Source organism: Anas acuta, chromosome 13 (assembly GCF_963932015.1).
Source record: "Anas acuta chromosome 13, bAnaAcu1.1, whole genome shotgun sequence".
In the NCBI taxonomy this organism is placed as follows: domain Eukaryota; kingdom Metazoa; phylum Chordata; class Aves; order Anseriformes; family Anatidae; genus Anas; species Anas acuta.
The window spans coordinates 5,014,600-5,035,193 of NC_088991.1; the positions used below are offsets into that span (position 1 = coordinate 5,014,600).

The 20,594-nt window shown below is 47.4% G+C and overlaps 1 protein-coding gene and 2 long non-coding RNA genes across 5 annotated transcripts in view; 1 reads left to right on the top strand and 2 right to left on the bottom strand.

The window, feature by feature from the left end:
- The first annotated feature begins 826 nt into the window (after positions 1-826).
- LOC137863468 (ligand of Numb protein X 2-like) overlaps positions 827-20,594 on the top strand; it is a 31,856-nt gene continuing 12,088 nt past the window's right edge. The window contains exons 1-5 of one of the 3 annotated variants that reach the window (XM_068696593.1): positions 827-1,172; positions 13,279-13,741; positions 16,309-16,535; positions 17,940-18,136; positions 19,370-19,738. In XM_068696593.1, coding sequence (XP_068552694.1) covers positions 13,353-13,741; positions 16,309-16,535; positions 17,940-18,136; positions 19,370-19,738 — 1,182 coding nt within the window. In that variant the 5' untranslated portion in view covers positions 827-1,172; positions 13,279-13,352. Of the gene's footprint in view, positions 1,173-1,438; positions 1,596-13,278; positions 13,742-16,308; positions 16,536-17,939; positions 18,137-19,369; positions 19,739-20,594 lie in introns of those variants that run through there. The other 2 variants (XM_068696594.1, XM_068696595.1) reach the window with 2 other exon arrangements.
- On the bottom strand, positions 5,423-8,321 carry LOC137863476 (uncharacterized). Its single transcript, XR_011100912.1, has 3 exons — positions 7,645-8,321; positions 6,867-6,911; positions 5,423-5,807 (listed from the first exon to the last, which is right to left on the bottom strand). It is a non-coding gene; the product is annotated as an uncharacterized lncRNA (long non-coding RNA).
- Positions 11,092-14,422, bottom strand: LOC137863475 (uncharacterized). Its single transcript, XR_011100911.1, has 4 exons — positions 14,245-14,422; positions 13,952-14,030; positions 12,021-12,111; positions 11,092-11,239 (listed from the first exon to the last, which is right to left on the bottom strand). It is a non-coding gene; the product is annotated as an uncharacterized lncRNA (long non-coding RNA).

Genomic DNA, 20,594 nt, shown 5'->3' on the forward strand with positions numbered 1-20,594 from the left:
AGCAACTTCCCTCCCTTTTGGAAGAGTTACTAGCTCGGACATAGTGCTGGGCCAGCACAATCTGGTAACTTTCGGGTCCCTCCTGGTTCCATGTTTTGCTAGTTCAAAGCACATAAATTACAGTAAATGCCCACACCTTAACATGGGAAGGTGGCCAAATTTACAGTTTATAGAAACAGCACAGCAACCAGCACTGCCATCTGCTATCAGCGCCCAGCAGCAGCAGCAGGTACCCTATGGCTCTTGGCTCACTGGGGCTGACAGGGGCTCTCACAATTTGCCTTCCTAACAGATGAAGAACAAGCCAAATACTTTCAGATGGACAGTATTTCTGCCAGAAGGCAAAATGTAAATTTCAAGAACAGTCGTGTCCCCCCCGCCCCATGCTATTTATTATTTTTTCTGCCAGCCGTGTCACTGGCTGAACTGTAATTCATTCCCTGCTCTCCCAACAGCCTCAGACCCACCAGGTTACCCCATCTTACATTTTACAGGGATTTGGGATAAGGCAGTGGCAGGAGGGAAAACCAACACCCCCGCGGTGGGAGCAGCACCAGCGCAGAACCACCTCAGGGAGCCCCCGGGCATACCCCCAAACACAGCCCTCTGCCAAGGGAGCGGGACCTCTCCCCACAGGGTGTCCTGCTGAGGAAAACTGAGGAAAACTCCATATTTTTTTGGGTGAGGAGAGCCCTCACGAAGGGGCTTGGGGTGGCTGAGGAGAGGAGGCGAGGGCGACGGAGCCCTGAGGGGGCGGCGCACAAAATGGTGCCCGCGACGCCGCGGCGCCCTCCGCGGGGCGGGAGCAGCAGGGGCAGGGGCAGGGGCAGGGGCAGGGCTGCCGGCGGGGTGGGCGGCCCGGCTCGGCCCGGCTCGGTTCAGCACGGCCCGGCAGGAGGAGGAGGAGGAGAGCACGGCGGCGGCTAAGGGAGGGCCGTGCCGGGCTGAACCGTGCCGGGCGGGAGACACCTGGGCGGCTGCGCTGCCTCCTCCTCTCACGTAGGTTTCGACTTTCATCCCCGCCCGGAAACTTGGTGGAGGAGCCGCGTTCGCCCCGCCGGCTGCAGGGCCGAGTTGGCGCCGGGCTTCCCTCTCCTCCTTCTCCTCCTCCCTCCCCGGCCCTTGCTCTTCCCGGGGGGCGAGCGAGCCCCGCTGCCGTCCCCTTCCTCCAGGTGAGTGGCGGGGGGCGAGGGGGGGACCCCGCTCCTCGAAGGGCTGCGGCCGCCCTGAGGTGCGAGGAGCGGGGCGAGGGCCGTGCTCCAGCCTCCCCTCAGCTCCTTGTGGGGCCAGGTAGGGCTGGGGGGGCTGAACGAGCGGCTTTTGTCGCCGTCCGGGGCTTGGCGACACGGGGGGGGGGGGCGCCCCGCCGCCCCCGGGGCTCGGCTCCGTGAGGGGACCCCGGAGCTCGGTGCCACAGGACCCTCGAAAGGAGGTCGTGAGGCAAAATTTGTCGGGTCGGAGGGTGTACGGGGGTTAAGTCGGCGAATTTGCGATGCCGCGCTGGTAACTGATGCGGAGAAGCCTATAAATAGGAGGCGAGGTGAGAGGCGAGGAGAGCAGCGTGGTGGCGTGGACGTTTTGGAAGTGCCTCGGAGGTAAGGAATACATGTGATGGCGCAGGTGAGGTAATGTGCTGGAAAGGTTTGTAAAAGGCTCAGAAGGAGGTGTGTGAGGGATGCCATGGGACTGGAACACTGCTGTTTTATTTTAGTTAACAATACGGAGTTAATGAGGGGTTTAAGGCTGTGTAACACCAACAGGGACAGGCACCCTGCGCTTCGTGTCCCAGTTGTGCGCGCTTGACGTCTCTCTAGGTCTACCATTAGCCTCGTTATCTGATGGCAAATTAAGAGCCTGGGCAGCAAGGGGCTGGTGCCAGCCCCAGAGGTGGCCGGGAGAGCAGGGCTGCCCCTTTCGGTGGCACTGCAGGGTCAGCTTGCTGCCAGCTCTGCCCAAAAGGCGCTTCCAGTCCCTTGAGCAGTTTCTTTGGTCCCGTTTTATCTTTGTACAGTAAGGGATGCAAAAAGGAGTACCTCCCTGTTGCTTGCCAAACCAAAAAAACAAGTAAGGTCGTATGTTCACTTTCTGCTCTGGTTTTACCGCCAAGGAGCAGAACAGTGTAAAGGCTCTGTGTGGAAAACACTATTCCAGCCCAAATGCAGACAGTTAGGTGCTGTGAGAGGCCTCTCCTGTGTCAAGGGTAAGCTGGGGCAGGCCGACAGCCCACGAGTCAGCCCAGGGAAGTTTCTGTCGCTGTCATGCAGCCCCAGAAGTGTCCAGCCTAATCCCGTAGCCTCTGGAGGCTCCGGAGTAGCCCAGGGTTTAGGTGGCACGATGTAGTTTAAGGAACTGTAGTTACCCTCCTGCAGCAATGTCAGTTCTGTGCTGTGCCTCTGAGGGACGGCGCTGACGTTTGTCCTTGGTGCTTGAAGGCCAGAGCTCTTTGGCAGGTCTCCAGTAAAGGGAAAGCAGATCGTGCACATGGCTCCTTCAAAACAAAACTTCTTTCTCTTAAGCTGCAAGCTCAAACTGTTACACTCAAACTGTTCATTTACAATATAGCTGAGCAGATGTAGCATGTCTGCTGCTGAAAGGGGTAACTCAGTGGTCATATTTATTCCCTCCCCCAAAGGGATTTGCTGCCTAAGGCAGCTCATGAAGTCAGAAGGGCACCAGTGCTTGTGCGGGGAAAAACAAAGGGGTCCTGTGGCTGGGGGTAGAGCAGAGAAATGATAAACAGGAGGTTGACCTTTTGTGAGGTTAGCTAGCTCTTAGAAAATTGAGCTGTGTTGGAAACTCCCGCCTTCGCTCACCTCCCTTACTGTGCCTGTAATTGTACAAAATCTCAGTGCGCATGTAACTCATTTAAATAATGGCATAAAATCCAAATGAAATGGAGAGAGGAACCTGCGTTGTGCAGCAGAAGGAAAGCTTTTCTTGTTGAAAACCAAGTTTCTTTGAAAGTTTCTTCCCTCACTATTCGTTTGGTAAGTGAGCTAGAGATAATACACAAACCCAACCACTTGGTCTGGGGAACAAGCTGTAAGAAATGGAAGAAAGAGCTCCAGAAGGGACCTGGTGGCTACATGACCTTCCTCTGCTCCAGAAAACCATGAGGTTCAAAGATGCCTGATGGAACAGGTTGAGGGTTGTTCCGGATAGCATTAATGCTAGATGAATGGCGATTCCAGTAACTTCAATTAGCACTTGTAATTAATGGTTTCTTAAACAATGATAACTCCGTGCTTCCCTAAACATAGTTACTGGATGAATTTACCCATGCATGAAATTGTAGAATCCTAGAAATAGGCGGTGAGCAGAGTAAGGTATCTGTGGTCCACGAAGTGCTCCCTGCTGTACTTTTAACTCTTCATTGTGCATTGCCATGCACTTTTTTTTCATTTAAAAAAAAAAAAATCTTGCTGAAACTGCCATATCAATTGCACTCTGAAAATTTAGCTGCATCGTTTCATTCTGACTGTATATATCTTGCTAGAGTGGTTGCAGCTGTTGTCTTACTCACAGGCTCGAGTATGTTTTGCTGATATATTACAAAACCCTCTTGTTTGGCTTTCTCTTCTCAGCTTACTTTAGTGGTGCTGTTCGTACAGTTGTTAGGAATTGTATTTGACAGTCTCTGCTCAGTTTATATTTCCTGATATATAACACACACAATGTTGCTGTAGGCTGAAACTTGCTGTAGAAATTTCTTGAAATGAATTGAGCTTAAACGTATGCAAATACCTGGGAAACCTTTTGATAATTTGGATAAGAAATTGTTCACGAGCCATTTGTGTCATCTAACATCTAAAGTGTTAGAGGGGATTTAGATGAACACAGACAGTAGGAATTGCTAGGCTGGTCCAGGCCTCAAATCTCTTGAGGTTGAAAGGAGGGAAATGGAATGAATCTGGAGGAATTTGGAGAGACAATCAGCAGCTTGCAGATGAGGGCTGGTTTTACGTATATACAATGTTCCCCTGAGCCTAGAGGGTCTCTGTGCAAATTTTTTGAAGACCATATTGCTCCTTATTTGGAATCATCAGTGGAAGGGAAGTACTACAAGGGATTTTGTATTTTTTTTTTTTAAAGTGTCAGTCATTGTCTACTCTTTGCCTGGGCCTTAACTCATGTGAGCTTTGTAAACAGCTGGGGCAGACCTTCTCATTAAAAGCTGATTATACAGCAGTTAAAAAAAGGGTTGAGATAAAACTTAACCCGCTCTTTTCAGAGTTTATGGGGCTCATCTGTGCCATTAGTTATTCTGCAGTTGTTGAAAGTCCAGTAAATCACCATCAGCCCTATTTGTAAAGTTCTCAGACTTATTAACCTCCCACCTCTAGACTAATAAATAAAGATAATTTCTTCTCATCTAGTAAAGCATTACTGCAGGTCTCTAAATAGAAAGGGAAAAAAGAAAACAATCAGTCCCTGCCTTGTGAGCCTTAGAACTGAGGATATCCTCTATTAAATGGTCTCAATTGGTAGTGAACAAAAATTGCCCTATGACTATTTCAAGTAGGATACCTAAAAATAAACATAATGGGTCTTTTGGGCCTTTTTGTGTTATGACTGGAAAAAAAAAAAAAGCTCCCCTGTGAGGTTAACACCTGGCTACTTGGCTGCCCTGCCAGCAATCTCAACGGGCTGAGAACTGAGCAGGGCGAGGAGGTTGCCTCCCTGCTCCTATGTATATCCCAACTCAAGGTCGTCCTGCTGCGTGTTTGCTGGTGAGTAGGGAGGAACAGCGCTGCTGTCTTGCTTGGGGAGCAATGGGAGGACTTTGGTCAGCAGGGCTCTCGTTCTAGCTCTTTTAACTGGTGAGAAGGCCACGCCAGGTTGTTTTTTTTAATTACTTTTTAGAACAAGGGAAAGTACAACATGGAATAACAATTTACTCATACTGTAAATGTATGTGTAATAAGATAACAGTGGTTCTGAAAGACCTGCCTCTGATACCAGCTCAGGCACAGCTTTAAATCAGGTTAAGATCTGGGGGTGGGAAAAAAAAAAGTCTCTCCCTCCTCCCCCAGCTGTGAGAGTTAAGTCTAAAGTCAACCAGATCCACCAGGAGAAATGGTACGACAAAAAGGCATCGTAAATGACATGTGCAGCCATACTTCAGCTCACGCGCCCATCATACAGACGTCCTAAGCAGTGGCCTGTCTGTTTAAAATGAGCTGTAATTCCACTCTGCGAGTCTGTAGAGGGCTGTAATCCTTAACAGAGAGGCTTCAGTTTATTTCCCACTTGTGCTGCCAGCTGTGGGGCAGGCCACTTCAGCTCCTGGCTGCGTTCTGCCTGCCCACGGGCGCTGGCGGGAGTTGGAGCTGACTTCAAACCTCGCTGCACACCCCGAGGAGCTGCAGTTTGAGAACACGTGGGCTAGGGAATTAGTGCGGATTTCTTTATATATTTTTTTTTTAAAGAAGATAACTTGTTTTCTTTCCCCTTTACCATGATCTGAAGAGATACAAAGGGAGTTCCAGATTTAATTATCTTTTAATTCAGCTTTTTTAGTTAGGTGGAACAAGCTTGGGCTAGAAAGTACTTTGCACTGCTTTTGATAAAATGCCCTCGTACGCTGTGAAAGGAAGTCTGGGGTGTTGTGTACTGAGCAGGGCGAAGCACCCTGCTGCTGCTGGTGGTGCTGCTGGCACCAAGCGTGGGCTGGGCAGTCTGGAGCCACCGGGAGAAGAGCCTGGGCCACGGGAAGTTTGATCTCCCTTGCAGAACAACCACCTCATCTGTGCTGCCTGGTTGTCACTGATAACCTGCGTTATTTGGTGGAGTTAGATTCCAAATGCCTGGTGATATAAAGGGATTCTTTCATAGACTGCTCCAAGCTTTTAAAAGTATCATAAAAAAAAAAAAATAAATCAGTGCTAGGTACCTGAACCCAAGATTTGACTTGTGGGTGACTGAAAGCTCTGATACTTTATCCTGCAATAAAGCCCGGGTGTTTCTGATGGCAGCAACTGCGAGTGTGATAGAGATGAATGCTGTGCAGGACTTTCTCATGAGACAGGCAAGGCCTAGGACTACAGAAATACCAAATGCTGTACATCTATACCCAGAGCACCAGTCACTCTCTCCCTGCCCCCTCGCATTACTGTTAATCACATATGGTAGTGATTGCCCTGGTGAGGATATTTAAACACGAATTTTTAAAAACTTGCAGTTGGATAACGCACAGGCTGCTTCTTCCCTTATGGGCCTTGGAAATTGTGATAGCAGATGTTCACTCTTTTCTGATCTGTATGTTAAATATGACACCCAGATCACAAGTGGCTAACAGGTATGGGGTTTTATCAGGCTGCTGCAAAAATAACAGCACCAGAGACAAGCTCCTGCACATTACGTGCTTATTTCATCTGCTGTAAACCATGGTGCTGTTTTCTTTCCATAAACAAGGCATTTACAGGTAGACACAGACAGTGATGTGGTGTGTCTGGTATTCAGATATAGCCAATAGACATGATTTTTACCTCCTGTCCTCAAAATCCAGCGTTTAGGAAAGCGTCTGTTCTACCAGCTATCTAGATAATCCTAAATCTTAACATCAAGTCTCCTTATCCCTCTTTGCTTTGGTTTGGGACTTTTTGCTTCAATTGTGGGAGAAATTTTTGGTTATTAATTACAGATTAAGCCATTTATCCTTAAATTATAGTATTGGATTTCTCCTTTCTTTGCAGAAAACCTCATTCACAACTGTCAGACTGATTTTTAGGGATGGAGTTGCAGGTGGTTGCACATGTCAAAGTGTTGGTGAGCCGGGGGTGGAGGTAGGGGTATTTAACTTCTGAGACAGGTATCGTTAGTTGCAATAGAAAAAAATAAAGAACACAAAGAAAATGCATACATACACGTGCTGCTGGCTGTGATACTTCTATAGGAGTCCAGATCACATTCTGCAAAGAAGCAAATTGATTTAATTGGTAAAACAGAAGAATCTGCATAAGCTTTGTGTTTCTGTGACCATATAACAGGCAACATCATGTACGTTTGTGGAGAAGAAAGGGTATAGAAAGGAAGGTGAAATGCAGTGGAAACATCTAGCAAAGGTGAGAAAGCACGAAGAAATAAATAAAACAGCTTCTCTTGCAGCACTTGGCTTCACTTTTATTTGCTGGCATTCAGTTTATCAGTTTTTCAGAGCAGTGTATTTAAATAGTCACTGTCTAATCCCCTTGGAAGAAAAGTGGAGGTGGAAAACATTTTACACCCCAGTTTAATTCCTTAATAGAAAAGGGAGGAGACGGGAAACTTACTGGTGCTTGTTACCCAGATAATGTTAACTGAATGATAACAGCAGCCTCTCCTGCTCTGTAGGAAGAGTCTCTGAATTACATCTGTGCAGTCCTGCTGGTTCAGAGCCCGCAGGGTCCCTGGTGAGACCGCTGCAGTTGTGCAGTGGGCTGAGAACCAAACGCACGGCACATGGGGTGGTACCAGGAGGGGACCAGAAGGACCAAGTTCTGAGTTTTTTTTGTGGAGCTTCTCGTTCTCATAAAATGAGATGCAAGTTTGCTGCTGATTTCTAGTAAGATTGAAAAAATTAAGTAATATAAAGCTAAGATGTTTTTGTTGAATTTTCCAATACATTAAAAAAAAAAAAAAAAAAGGAAATGGAAATCCACGTACCGTGCTCAGAGCTGATACTGCAAAAGTTGCTGAGGAGAGTATTCCTTGGGGTAGTCTTACTCTTCTCAACCAAGCCTTGTAGCACATAGGGTTTCCTGGGATAATACATCTTTTCTAGTCTAAGATGATAATGATTCTGGTTCAAATTCATGAAAATACAATTGGCTTTCTGTTTTTCTGGTTGAGAAAACAGATACTTGCCCAGAAGCTCAAGCCAATTAAATACAAAATTGTCCAATGAGCACAAAAATGCGAGGGCTTTAGAATAAAACTCGTCTTCAAGTTTGTGGTTAAAGAATGGTCAAAAACGAAGGGGGACAGCAAGATCTAAGTTAGCAGTCTCTGTTTAGACTGAGCACAGTAAATCAGCTCGGATGTCAAGTTTCTCAATCGAAGCATTGCAATAGACACTGAGCGGTGACCCCCCGAGGTGGCTTATTGGAAACTCTTTGGCTTTAAGGCAAAATTAATCATTCAAAGGGCTACTTCTTATAGAGCTGCACAAACAAACATACCATCTACAGGAGCTTTGACTTCACACTCAAACATCCAGTGGCCTAATCTTTAGCAATATCAGAAAGGAAAAAGAAAGGCAATAGGGCACTGAATTGTATCGCCACCTGAAGGTATTCTGGAGCTCAGTGTTGTGGTTTTTGGAAAAACTGACCTGCTGTAAGCATTGCTTATAAAAATACGATGTTTTGACGCTAGTTTCTGTGCCACTACTGTAAACTAAGGACAGTTCAGTCATGGTTGTGAAAGACTACAGCAGCACACTGGAAGTGTTCAGGCAGGACACTGGTGTGTTTTGTACAACACCTGTCCCTTTTCACGTGTGAGAAATCCTCCTTCAACATAGAGCTGAAATTCAGCAAAAAAACCTGTTACAGCACACTTTCGCAATCTTTCTCTCTCATTTAAAAAAAAAAAATCCCTTTCAGTGAAACAGAAGGCTTCTGAACTAAGGGAAAACTATTTGAAGAAAGTTTTTCTTTTTTTTTTGTCAGTTTTTCTCATGGTTCATTGTTAGAGCACTGGGTTTGCTATGTTAGGATCCATCTTGAACTTGTTGCTTTGTTTTTATGTAAGCAGATTGTTTTGGGGTTAGTGCCCTCAGTCATCTTAATCCAGAATGTGCTGGCTTTGTTTTGTCCACCCCAAAAAAAAATTAATTGTGGAGCCTTTACTTGGAATGTTGCATTTCCAGTCTCCCAGGGAAATGTAGTCATAAATATAATAACTAGCATAATTATCGCAGTAAAGTATTACATAGCAGTATACGTGGGGCATGCGCCCTGTAGCCTCAACGCCAGCGTTTATAGCTGGGTTTTCAGTACCATCCATCCATAGCAGCGTGTAAGTGTTAACACGGAAAGCCCTTGTAATCCCAAGATGCTTTCCATGGCACAAATAATTTACTGAGAATTAGCTACCTGACAGATGCCTTTTAAATGTCTAATTATTATTATTTTTTTAACTCTGTCAGTACGAGGCGTTCCTGTAGTGATCCTGATCTGCTGGAAGAATCTTTACACTTCTGTTCCACGTCCTCGCCTTGCAGCAGACTGCCTGCACGCTTCCTTATTTTGCAGCGTGGAATGTGCTCTGGGTCATTTGCCATACTTGTGGTTTTATAAATCAATTAGTTAACAGAAGCAGTCTTTTTGCGGGGAGGGATGGAATATCGTTTTGGATGTGCAGGTTCGGTGTGCTTTGCATTCCTAGGAGGTCCCTCCGTGAGGTGAGGTAAGTCACTTAGAATCAGATGCAGGATCACATAACAGTGTTCAATTCCCACGTGTTGTGGTTCTGCGGGTCTTAATGTAGCCTCTCGTGATGCAAGCTCATAAATTGGAATAGCAAGCTGTAAATTGGAATAGCAGCAAGATCGTACCTCAGAAAGATGTCAGGAAGGTAAACATCTCCGTGCCTGAAAGCAACTCGTGCTGGAGCTGTATGAAGAGACAGGCCTGGGCTGAACGGTGCCTGTTTGTGCTCCCCACTAAGCGGTGGCAGAGTGAAATGCCTGACAGACAAGGAGCGAGGGCTGCGTTTGGAAATGCTGAGCCCTTAAAGCGCCCAGGTTGGAAGCAGGGATGCTGCTCAAGGGGCAGCCAGCTGCGACAGCCACCCTTCCTTTTCAGCCATTCTAGTGCAAGCAGAGCTACAACATTGGAATGATTTTTGTAGGGAACTTTGCTTTTTTTAAAAAAGAGGCCTTTTTGAACATCTGCAGAACTAGTTCACCAGCTCTGTTGCCAGGCTGGGGTGCAGGGGAGGTTCTGGACAGGGTTTGTCCACCCAGCAGGAGCAGTGCCGAGCGGCTGGGTGCCGCATGCTCCCCGCCATGCAGATGTGCAGAGGGGGCTGTGCCCCGGCAGGGCTAAAACAAGAATAGGCAACGTGCTGCTATTGTCAGGAATAGTCTTGCTTGGCAGGGAGATAGATTAGACAACCTGATAAGTCGTCCTTTAAAAAAAAAAAAGCTATTCTTTGAGTTAGTGTTACAGTACAAGAAATCCTCCTTTAAAAAACACTGCTTTTGTTCTTGTTGTGTGGTAAAAATGATCTCAAAGAAATCTTTTCTCTATCTACATGTGGTAAAAAGGGGGAAATGTAGAGAAATTTGTGTAGGCTTATTGTCCTCAGTTCTTTATCAGGTATAGGAGTGGGCTGCATAACTTTTTTGATAACTTTGTCTTGGGATGTATTTGTAGTGTTTCGCTTCTAAAACTGCGGAGCCCGCCAGAGCAGCAGCATAAATGTATGTCGGGCTTCACGTGGTCAGTAAGTAGCGACTTGGGACCAAGTTAGGTCCTTATTTTGTGACCCCCTCTTATTATGTACACTGTGTGCAAGCTCAAATGCACCTCTCCTGGAATTAGTGTACCTGGGGAGAGGCGTGAGTACTAGAGAAGGGGGGAGCGGCGTACCAGCAAGCTGCACCAAAGGGGATTGCTGGGCACGGCCCAGCCTTCAGAGGCTGCAGTGAGTAGCTAAAACTTGATGGAAACTGCCAAAGATGGGGGTGAACCTCAGACTTCACCTCCAGAGCTAGAATCCTGGGGCCTGGCTGCGGCACAGCGCGAGATGGGCTTGTGGAGCTGGGTATGTCTGAGCAGACAGCAGCTGTGCCTGTTGTGCCCAAACAGCGCAGTTTCCAGACGCTTCAAACCTGCCTTGTTGCGCCGAAGTAGTCATCTTTGCTGAATAAGATGTTAGCAATTTTCCTCTTACAGAACATCTGCTTTCTGACTGAATCACCGAACAAGCGGCAGGCTTGTTTGAGCCTGCTGTCCTCCCCGTGCTGCTCACTGACTCCTGCCTTGCCGAAGGCTGTGGGATGGGTTTCGGCACTGAGGTGTCAGGCTTTGGTTCCCCGGTGTCTGCAGGAGTGTCCTCCTCGCTGAAAGGACAGCAGTGTGAAAGAAGAAATTGCTCTGGTGCTTTCGAGTGAAATCTTCACACCTTTTTTTCGAGGGGAACAGAGAGGGCAGAACAGTTACGGGGAAGAAAAACGCTGCAAGGTTGTGGTGATGCTTTTATCTTCCCCGGGTTTTGAAGTGACTCATAAATGGGATTCATCACGTATAACCTATAACAAACACAGAAAGCAGAGAATGAATTTGGTAAATAATGTGGAAACCCCCCCCCCATTCAGAAGTAGTTTATCAGCAAAATTACCAAGGAGCTTGTTTTCGCCGAGAGAGCAGATTTGTTTCATCATCTGCCAAAATTTTATGCAAATGCGACAACCCGAAGCGCAGGTATTTCGTATTGGTAGGGGTTTGCTTTGGTGCTTAACTGCTGGTGCTGAGCTGATTGATTACAATTGGTAGGTGATGGGAAGTGATGGTCTGCTGTCGGGAACGTTTCCTTTTCGCTCGGGAGATAATTTAGGATCAGATGGAGACTTACTGTAAGGAAAAGAGGAGAGGTATCTGACTGTGTCAGACGGAGCTGAGTACCCAAGAGCAGAGGTGTTTCTGAAGGGGCAGGGCACGTCTGCTTTGATGTGCGTGCAAGGGTTAAGGAGTAACTGCAAAGAGAAGAGCTCGGACTGGGCAGTGTAAGTGCCTTCCTCGAGGGGAAGATGCTTCCTGGCCCTGCGGCCACAGGAGAAGCACACAGCACATGCGCTGTGCCCACCTGGAGCTGTGACAGTAATGTTGTCATCTTCCAAACTGAACAGCTTTCTATGGCTAGGAAAATTTGCCCGTAAAGTGGCTTGATTCTGCTGGTGATGTGTTATCCTTGTAATTAACTACCTGGTTTACGCTTGACAGTTAATTGAAGCGGAATGATGTATGGTTTTTATTAGAAACCCATGACTAATTTTTTCTTGCCGTCCTTGCTATCTTATTGTTCTTGCCTACCCTCCTCCAAAGCTCCTGCCGCACGCCAGCCGTGTCCTCCAGGCACCGGTGCAGACCAGCGCTCGCTGTTGGCTCTTGCTTCAGCCTTTACCTGTTCCAGAAAAAGCAACTCTTTTCAGATATTTTCCATGTCTTTCATTTTTTTTTTCCATTTCATCACAGTCCTACTTATTTATTGATTTATTTTTGGGTTTGGCTGTGGGATTTTTAATGAACTTAAACAAAATAATCACCATCACGACCACAAAAAAAACAACAGCAGCATAACAGTGAGTGTTAGCTTCATCTAGCAGCACACTGCCTCTTTCATTAAAGTCACAGCTAGGTTAGCAGGAATCCTTCCTGCAGTGTCTCTGCCTGTAGGTAATCTGCTAGCAAACTCAGGTGAATTTTATATAAAAAAAAAAAATAATGTAATTACAGTAGGCAAGATTGGCAATGAATGTGACTGGAGATACCATTCTTGAAATCAGTAACGCAGCGGCTGCAAAGAACTCAGTTTGTCCCTGACTTGGTTCTTCCCACCTGTAGGAAGCTGAAGCTCAAGCCTTCGGGTCATGTCATGACTAGCTATGACATGGACTGTCTGCTTGGCTTTTCCCCTGTAGAAAGCTTGCCTCTTTCCATAGGAAATATGTTTCAGTGCGCACACAGGCATGGATGAGTAGGGAACAATGCAGTCTTTGTTAACGCTAACATTTTTGGAGGGAGTGGGCTTGAGAGGAAGGAAATGGGTTGATTTTTTTTTCTTTTGAAATTTCTTCCTCTTCTTTTTCCTCATCCCCAACCCCCCAAAAAACCCAGACTATAAAACCAGACAACCAGAAGTGCCTGAAGTGATATTTTGCCATACATATCTTTTAAATTAATAATACTCAGTGTCATCTGGGAAGCTCTACAGAAAATTTGTCAGTTTAAACAGCAGTCAGTCATTTTCTTCCCCTTTCCTCTCTCCCTGTGGTGTTCTCCCTCAAGAACAGACAGTGTTTGTCTCAGCTTTTCCAGTTCCTGGGGTTAGCAATGTTTTACCTATCCTGTGTCACTGTTGCATGCGAAGTAATTGCAACTTAAGCATTTTGCTGACTCAGGTCCCTGTATTCGCTGATCCCAGGGTTGATCATTCACAGGGTCACTCTGGAAGGAAGAACCCTAAGAGGTGGCAGTGAAGATACCAGGGGGAGTTCAAGCAGGAGTGCTATTTAATTTTCAGTTGGCTACGTGGAGAGCTGCAAATCTCTCTCTCTTTTCTTTTCATCAGAGGAACTCTGTCAGACGGCTGCTGCGTGACAAGTTTCCTTCCTGCTGGCCTGAGAGAGCGGCATCCTGGCTATCATGGCTGACCCCGCAGCAGAAGAGCAGGGGTACCAGGCTGGCGAGCTCTGCTGTGAGTGCGGCCAGTTCCACCTCTTGCCGGACAATCACCTCTACAACTTCCAGGACGAGGTGGACGACGAACTCATTTGCCACATCTGCCTTCAGCCCCTGCTGCAGCCCATGGACACCCCCTGCGGCCACACGTACTGTTTCAAGTGCCTCGAAAACTTCATGCAGGAGTACAACTTTTGTCCCATGGATCGGAAAAAACTCTCTTTCCAGCAGTGCCACAAGTCCAGCCTCCTGGTACGAAACCTGCTGGATAAGCTGGTTGTCAGCTGTCCTTTCAAGGCGGAGTGCCAGCAGACGATGCAGCGCTGCGAACTGGAGGCTCACCTGCAGAACAGGTGCATACCCACTTGCAGTGTTTGTGTAATGCCGTCTGCCTCTTGTGCTGCTGACCTGAGAGATCTGTGCTCAGAACAGTCCCTAAACTGGGACAAGGTGGGACAGCAGAGATGGCAGAGGGTGAGGCTGGAGAAATGGGTGGGTGAGGACAGCGTAATTGTGGGGTAGGGAGGGCAGCTCCTGTGTGCTGTGAAGGCTGAGGTCCTTACCTGGCAGGCGAGCTGTCTGCAGACCCATATCCTATTAAACGTCCATAAATTTCTGTGTCCTGAGCTGGGGCAGCTGACTCTGGAAATTAGAACAAACACGGTTATTCCTTCTTTCACTGAGCAGAGGAGAAAAACAGGCACGAAGTCAACACTGTGGAGGCAAGGGATCATGCAGTGTTGCCAGTTTAATTGGTCCAATTAAGATGCGCAATATGTCTTTGATCCAAATAATGTAAGTCCCTCCAAGCTGCACATTATGCAGTTGCTGAATCACCTACTTAGAATTCCATTACCTTCTCTCTTTCTTTTACTGAGAAAGAGACGCAAATGAAAAATACATTTCTTTTTTTCCCCCTGTGCAGAGGAAGGCTTTTTTTTCTCTGCTTCTCAGCAGACATGTTTTGGTGGTTCCACTGCCGGCTGAGCTGGTGGCAGGCAGAATTTTGTAGCTTTAAAAGAAGGGCTGGTGACAAAGAGCTCTTGCCACGGTGCTGGAAGAACATTTGTTCCTAGTTAATGATTGCAGGAAAGGGAGCTAAGTGCAAGCTGTAGTGCAGGCGGAAGCAGACCTTCGTTGGCAAGGTGCATTCTCTCAGTGGGCACTGGAAACGCAACTGGCTTGCTTCCCTTCAGCTGTGCTGTAGCTTTTTGTGGCAGCGCTGTGTTTTATAAACAGGTCACCGAGTGCATGGGGAACGTTAGCACGTGGGACACGTCACGGTTTGGGCCAAGCACGTACCCTTGCGGCTGCCCACCTGTGGTACCCACGAGCTGAGAGGCGGTGTTAGAGCCAGGGGATGTGACGGAAGACGTTCCTTTCCTGAAGGCTCCCGGTGTCCTTGCAGTAATGAGCTTTTTTTTTTTTTTTTTCCTAATTGAGCTTTCTCATTGCCCAGCAGGGCCGAATGCTTAGGCTGTGGGGATGGGGCTGCCCAGCAGCCTCTGTCGTGCAGGGCATGGCCCAGAGCTGGGCTGGGCTACAGAAACAAGCAGGGTCAGAGCCTTCCCCTCCACTCCATAAATCTGTCTGGGTATCAGAAAACTTGTGCCACTTGCTAATCCCTCTGACGCACGAGTTAAACATGGAAGAGGGAGGTGCCCTTAAATGTTTATGTTAAAGACCTGGCTGGAAACTGTATCATTCCTGTATGCCTTTCAGAGTTCTCAGCATCTCCTGTAGGGATGGAGTGCTCTGAAGAGATCAACGATATGCGCCGTGAGCATGGCTAGATTGAAAAATGAGGAAAAAAAAGGGAAAAATTACACTGGGATTTGGGTGTTCTTTTTTTTTTTTTAATGAGATTAACTGATAGTAGGAGACTTAAGGGGTAAGAAGCATCTAGCAACTTGTTTTTTGGGGGGATTCCTCTGCCCTTTGCAAAGTACATTTATTTCTCAGCATCTTAAGAGGGACACGCACAAGTGGATCAACCAGCTTCTGTCTTTAAGTTTTAGGGTCATCTTCTTGCTTGGGGAATAAATGACCAGGAACAACCAGAGGAAGTAATACCAGGATGAGACTTGTTTAGCCAGAATGTAAATAGTCGAGTTTAATTTGGAAAGTGACTCTGGTAAACACCCAGTACTACTCACGTCTCTGAAAGTGATGCTTTTGAATTCATCACCCTCCTTACCTGCTACCTTTTTATAAGTACCCTTGATAAAAGCTTGTTTTTCCTCACCCGTTTTTGCTGAGGCAGGCTAGCTGTGCTGCGGATGCATACAGAGCACATTTTCTTGAATGCAGAATTACTCCTCGAGCCTCCGTCTGGGGAGTGGTCGGCGGGAGCACAAACTGCTCTGAATCCTTCAAGCGGAGCTGTCACCTGCAGGGGCTGGAGGTGCAGAGCTGTCTGACCAGGTCTCATTCAGAGAAAAAGAAGCAAGCAAGCCTTGCTCGCTGCTCTCCCATGTTACCAACTCATTAAAAACAAAGCCTAATTCAGTGCTGAGCTTGAAACTTGAGACACTTCCTTTGCATACAGATACAGTTTGTCGTCATCTCTAGAAGTGCAGAGTGAAGTATTTGCTTACATTTTAAAAGAGGTATTGTCTTCGCTGAGAGTTTGCCAGGTAAATATTTAGCAAGGGAAAGTCCAGTTCCCATTGCATTCTCCTTCTTAAAATATAACGCTTAATAATTTTGAAAGTAAGGGAATAAGAAGCCTGCTCTTCTACACAAGTAGAAGCTGAAAGTAAAATGAGAATGACTTTTAGTGTCTGCGATAGAAGCTCTGCAGGTGATGAGCTCATGAATGTAGTTCTTTGCACGTCTTTGCTGGTCAGAGCCTGTGTATGCTGGGTTAGCTGTGCAGGCAGAGGTGAGCCACTCAGTGTCACTGACAATCTCTCTCCAGGTGTCCTGGCTTCAAGAAATACAAATCTGAACTGCAACGGAAAAAGAATCCCGTTTCCAAAGGGAAGGAGGATCCCCCTGTCAAGGTGGAGACGAACGCGCCCAAGGATCCAGAGGTACCAAGTGCAGGATCATCGCTGGTAGCAGAAAGCTCTGCAGCTGCTGTGGTGTCACTAGGGACTGCAGAGCCTGGGCTGGTTAATCCAGCTTTTGAGGAGACCGAAGAAGGTGAGAGTTTGATAAAGAAGTGTAATTATGTAATTACCTTCTACAATGTAAAAATGAGGTAGCTACTTTGGACACTTTTGAAGATGTCCCCAACATCCTTAGCTATCCTCACTGCTGTTCAGCCGCCAGTAGCTGTAGGAATAATCTCGTTCCCCTGCGTGTCCTTGAGGAGAAGGGAGGTGCATTCGTGCGTGTCAGGCACGGAAAGCTCTGATCACAAGCACAAAACCCATCGGTGCAAAACAATTCAGAGAATCTCAGACTGCAGTGAGTCTGAATCCTATTTCCAGGATTCTTTGCAAAACAAATGCAGTCCTGCTCAGTGGCAACATGCAGCATTTAAAGCATTTGTAGAAGCCAAATAATTAGCAATTAGGAAATGCTCCAGCTTCTTAATCTTGGTAAGAAAGTTAAACATACAGTTGATATCCTGGAGTGGTCAGTACCTCTCTAACAGTACAAAGCAAAGGTGTTTTTATAGCCTAGCCTGGTTTTGGATCAGCAGCTGGCTATGAAAAGCCCTGCAGATAAAGGGAACCACCTCCCTTTCAGTATTGACCCCTTTGTCTCAGTCCCTGTTAGAAGGCAGGAGCGTGAAGTCGGGGTGCCTTGTCTCAAAGTTTGCCGTTTCCAAGCATGCAGAGGCTGGAGCTGAGAACTTGTCTGCTGCTGTGCAGACGCAGAGGTCAGTTTAGTTCTCCGTTGGCCTCTTCCCCAAGTACACTGGGGCAGGTTTTGCACCTCCTGTGTGACAGCAGCGGCTCACCCTCACAGTCTACTTTAGCTCCTTTAGTTGGGCCTGCCTAAATGCTGTGGCGCTGGTAGATTTAAAATGACTTGCTGACAACTTTCATCTTCAAAGTGTCTGAGAAGCATTGCTTAGGCTGCAGGAGGCTGTGAAATAGGTAAACATGACTCCTGGTGTATGGGAGGATGGGAAAAAAAAAAAGGAGGAAAGGAAATTAGAGGAGGGAAATGGCAGTGAGCTGCCTGTGGTAGAGTCACCGCGATGGCAGGCCAGTAATTACAGCTCAGCAATGCCCCTTCCCAATGGGTGTGGTGGAATTGGGGATTAGTTGTGTGTAGTCCAGCTGTCACAGCAGGAAAAATAAATGTCTGAATGCTAAGTGAAACGCTCTGAATGCCCTTTAATAAAATGCAAGAAATAGCAGTCAGTCTAACTTTGCCATAAGCTAGAAGAGGAGAAACACTCTGGAGAAACCAGAAAAATAGGAGCTTTTTAGCTCTCAGTCTGACCTAGCCTGTCCTCTCCTGATAGCTGCTTTCTCTTCCTTTCCATCCAGATGCTACTTTTGAACACAACCTGCCAGTATTACAGATCTTGTGGTATGTGGGTAAGATCCTGCTCATGTGTTGTTTTTTCTCTTCAATTTCCCCAACCAGACCTTCCTCAGAGAGCGAGTCTTGTGGCTGAAACGAGCACAATTGAGATTCACCGAGAAGACCCAGAGGAAGAGCTGGGCATGAGGATAGTTGGGGGTAAGGACACCCCGCTAGGAAACATCGTTGTTCAGGAAGTCTTGCGGGATTCTCTCATTGCTGCAGATGGAAGGATAGCACCTGGGGACCACATTCTGGAGGTACGCAACCCCCCGATCGTCCCATTGCTTCTCTTGGCTTAGGATAAGGGGTCAGCAGGCAGAGTTGCCTAGAAAAACTGGGAAATCTCTACAGATAGGGTTTTTAAAGCACTGATCAGACATTAGTGGTAGCATTGTGTTTCTCCTGGGGCTCAGAAGTAGATTTGCGTGTCCTTCTGTTCCCTTGAGTTTTTGGAATTCAGACCATTTTGGATCAAGGAAAAAGATCTTTACCTGATAAACTTCACCCAGTAGCACCATTTTTCTCCAGTGGACTGTGCTCTAGCTAGGAAGTCTTAGCTACTTGCTCTGCTATGTTGCTTAAGCTGCATTTCCTTAATAACTTGAAGTCAGCATCATGAATAGAAGGTGGATAATGAGGAGCACCAGCCCTGTACCCTGCTGCCCCGCTGAGATTAACCAGACTGTGTTGTGCTGTGTTGTAGCATGCTAACTGAGGCTGCAGCAGCCTGGCTACAAGCAGTGAAAACTGTTAGTGCCTCCCGGCTGTGGCTGCCCAATCATTTGGCGAGCCATAAAGACCTAATTACCCTGCTGGACTGCGGGCATCAGTAATGACTGGCAGCCTCACGCACGAGTGGCCGACGCAATCTCCCAGCTGGTTCCTGTCTCAGCCCAGCAGCGTACCTTGCACGTTGGCCAGTCTACCTGCACGCCTCTCCATCCTGACTGGGCTGTACGCAGGGCAGCTCCCCACACTTGGCAGCCTGACCAATATCCTAAAGGGACCCTACAGAGTCTCATGTGACAACAAAGTGAACGTTAGCTTCTCAGGGTTACCTTGGTAACAGCGTGGTTAGGGTGATGGTTCCAGCTGTTGTGCAGATGGTGGGCCACTCTTCGAGTGAGGATGGGCAGTCTCCCATTTGGCTTTTCTCCTCCAAGTGTGCACTGAATGCTGGAAGTTAGCGGAAAGCAGTTCACAGATACCATCACTTCATATTCTGCAGTTTCAGATTTGTTAGCTGTGTTGTCTGGTCTCACCACTACTCAGCTGTTTGCCATCACCGATGGCCTTATTCCATCTGCTTTCTTCTGCATTCTGTTTTAGAAAGCTCTGCTCTCTAATGTGTGCTCGCAGCAGCTGCTTCAGTTGCGGCACCGCACAGGGAGTTGTACATCCTGCCTCCAGCTCTGTGCTGTTTTGTGCTGCAGAGAGTGCCTAAATTATGGAGCTTCTGATGAGGGACTCTGGTTTGTTTGTCTTTCTAGGTGAATGGTGTCAACATCAGCAGTGTGACTCACTGCCAGGCTGTCTCCTTCCTGCGCCACCCAGGTCCTGTTCTCCACCTTATGGTCCTGCAGGAGAAGGGATTTTCCAATAAGACTGCACAGCAGGATTCCACTTCTGCTACTAACCGGGAAGTGATCCATGTCACCTTGGTCAAGAGAGACCGGTCCGAACCCTTGGGAATCAAACTGATCAGGAAGACGGATGAGGCAGGGATTTTTATTCTAGATTTGTTAGAGGGAGGTTTGGCAGCCAAAAATGGAAAGCTGAGTCGGAATGACAGAGTCCTGTCTATAAATGGCCAGGATTTGAGGCAAGGAACGCCGGAGACTGCAGCACAGATAATCCAGGTAATTGATAACGCGGCTGAAGTTGTGTGGCTAATGACACTGCAGCTGCCTGCATTGATGGCAGGGCTCCTGCTCTGACCCAAGGGCTAACAGAACACGCGGGAGTGACCTGCCTTCCCTGAGATCCCTCTGGGAAAGCGGCTTCCCTGCAGATGTGTGGGAAGCACTGCTTCCAAATGGGATAAACATGAAGAGTAGGAACACACCGTGAGTCACCTCTGATGAGTCTGAAGCGAGGCGGCTGCTTGTGGCACTTCAGCTGAGGCAATGGGATCGCCCCTGTGGCGTGGTGGCGTGGAGCCCTTCTTGCAGAATGGCCGTGTACATCATCTGTAGGGCCCAGCAAAGATCAGGATAGCCTCTTGTCCTTCTAGCAATCCAACTGAAGACGTCTGCTGGGGGATGTGACAGGCTGCCCACACAGGGCAGAACCATTTGATTGATTTGAAATTCTCTGTAGGATTCCCCATTTTACCAGTATTTGGGAAGGGAGTCTAGAAAACAACATGGGGCATCACAGACTAAAAGCCTCCTACAGTACTTAAAATGGCGGCAGAGAGGTGATCTTTTCCTGCACAACAGGAGTTTGTTGTTATTGCAGCATGCCAAATGTTTCGGTGAACAGAGATGGCAAGGAATTTTGGTTCATGAATAGGGACTGCTACGTGTGCAGCCAATGTCAAGTAGGTCAGTTTTTAAATTCTTTATCTTCCTAGGCAGTAACCTCATTTGTTTTTATCTGGAGATCCTGACACAATACATCTGATCCCACACTGTTTATGTCCCGGGAAGGATCTGAGGTCAGCTGAGTAAGGGAGAGCCAGTTCTCTTCCTGGTAGTCAGCAAAGGACAGCAC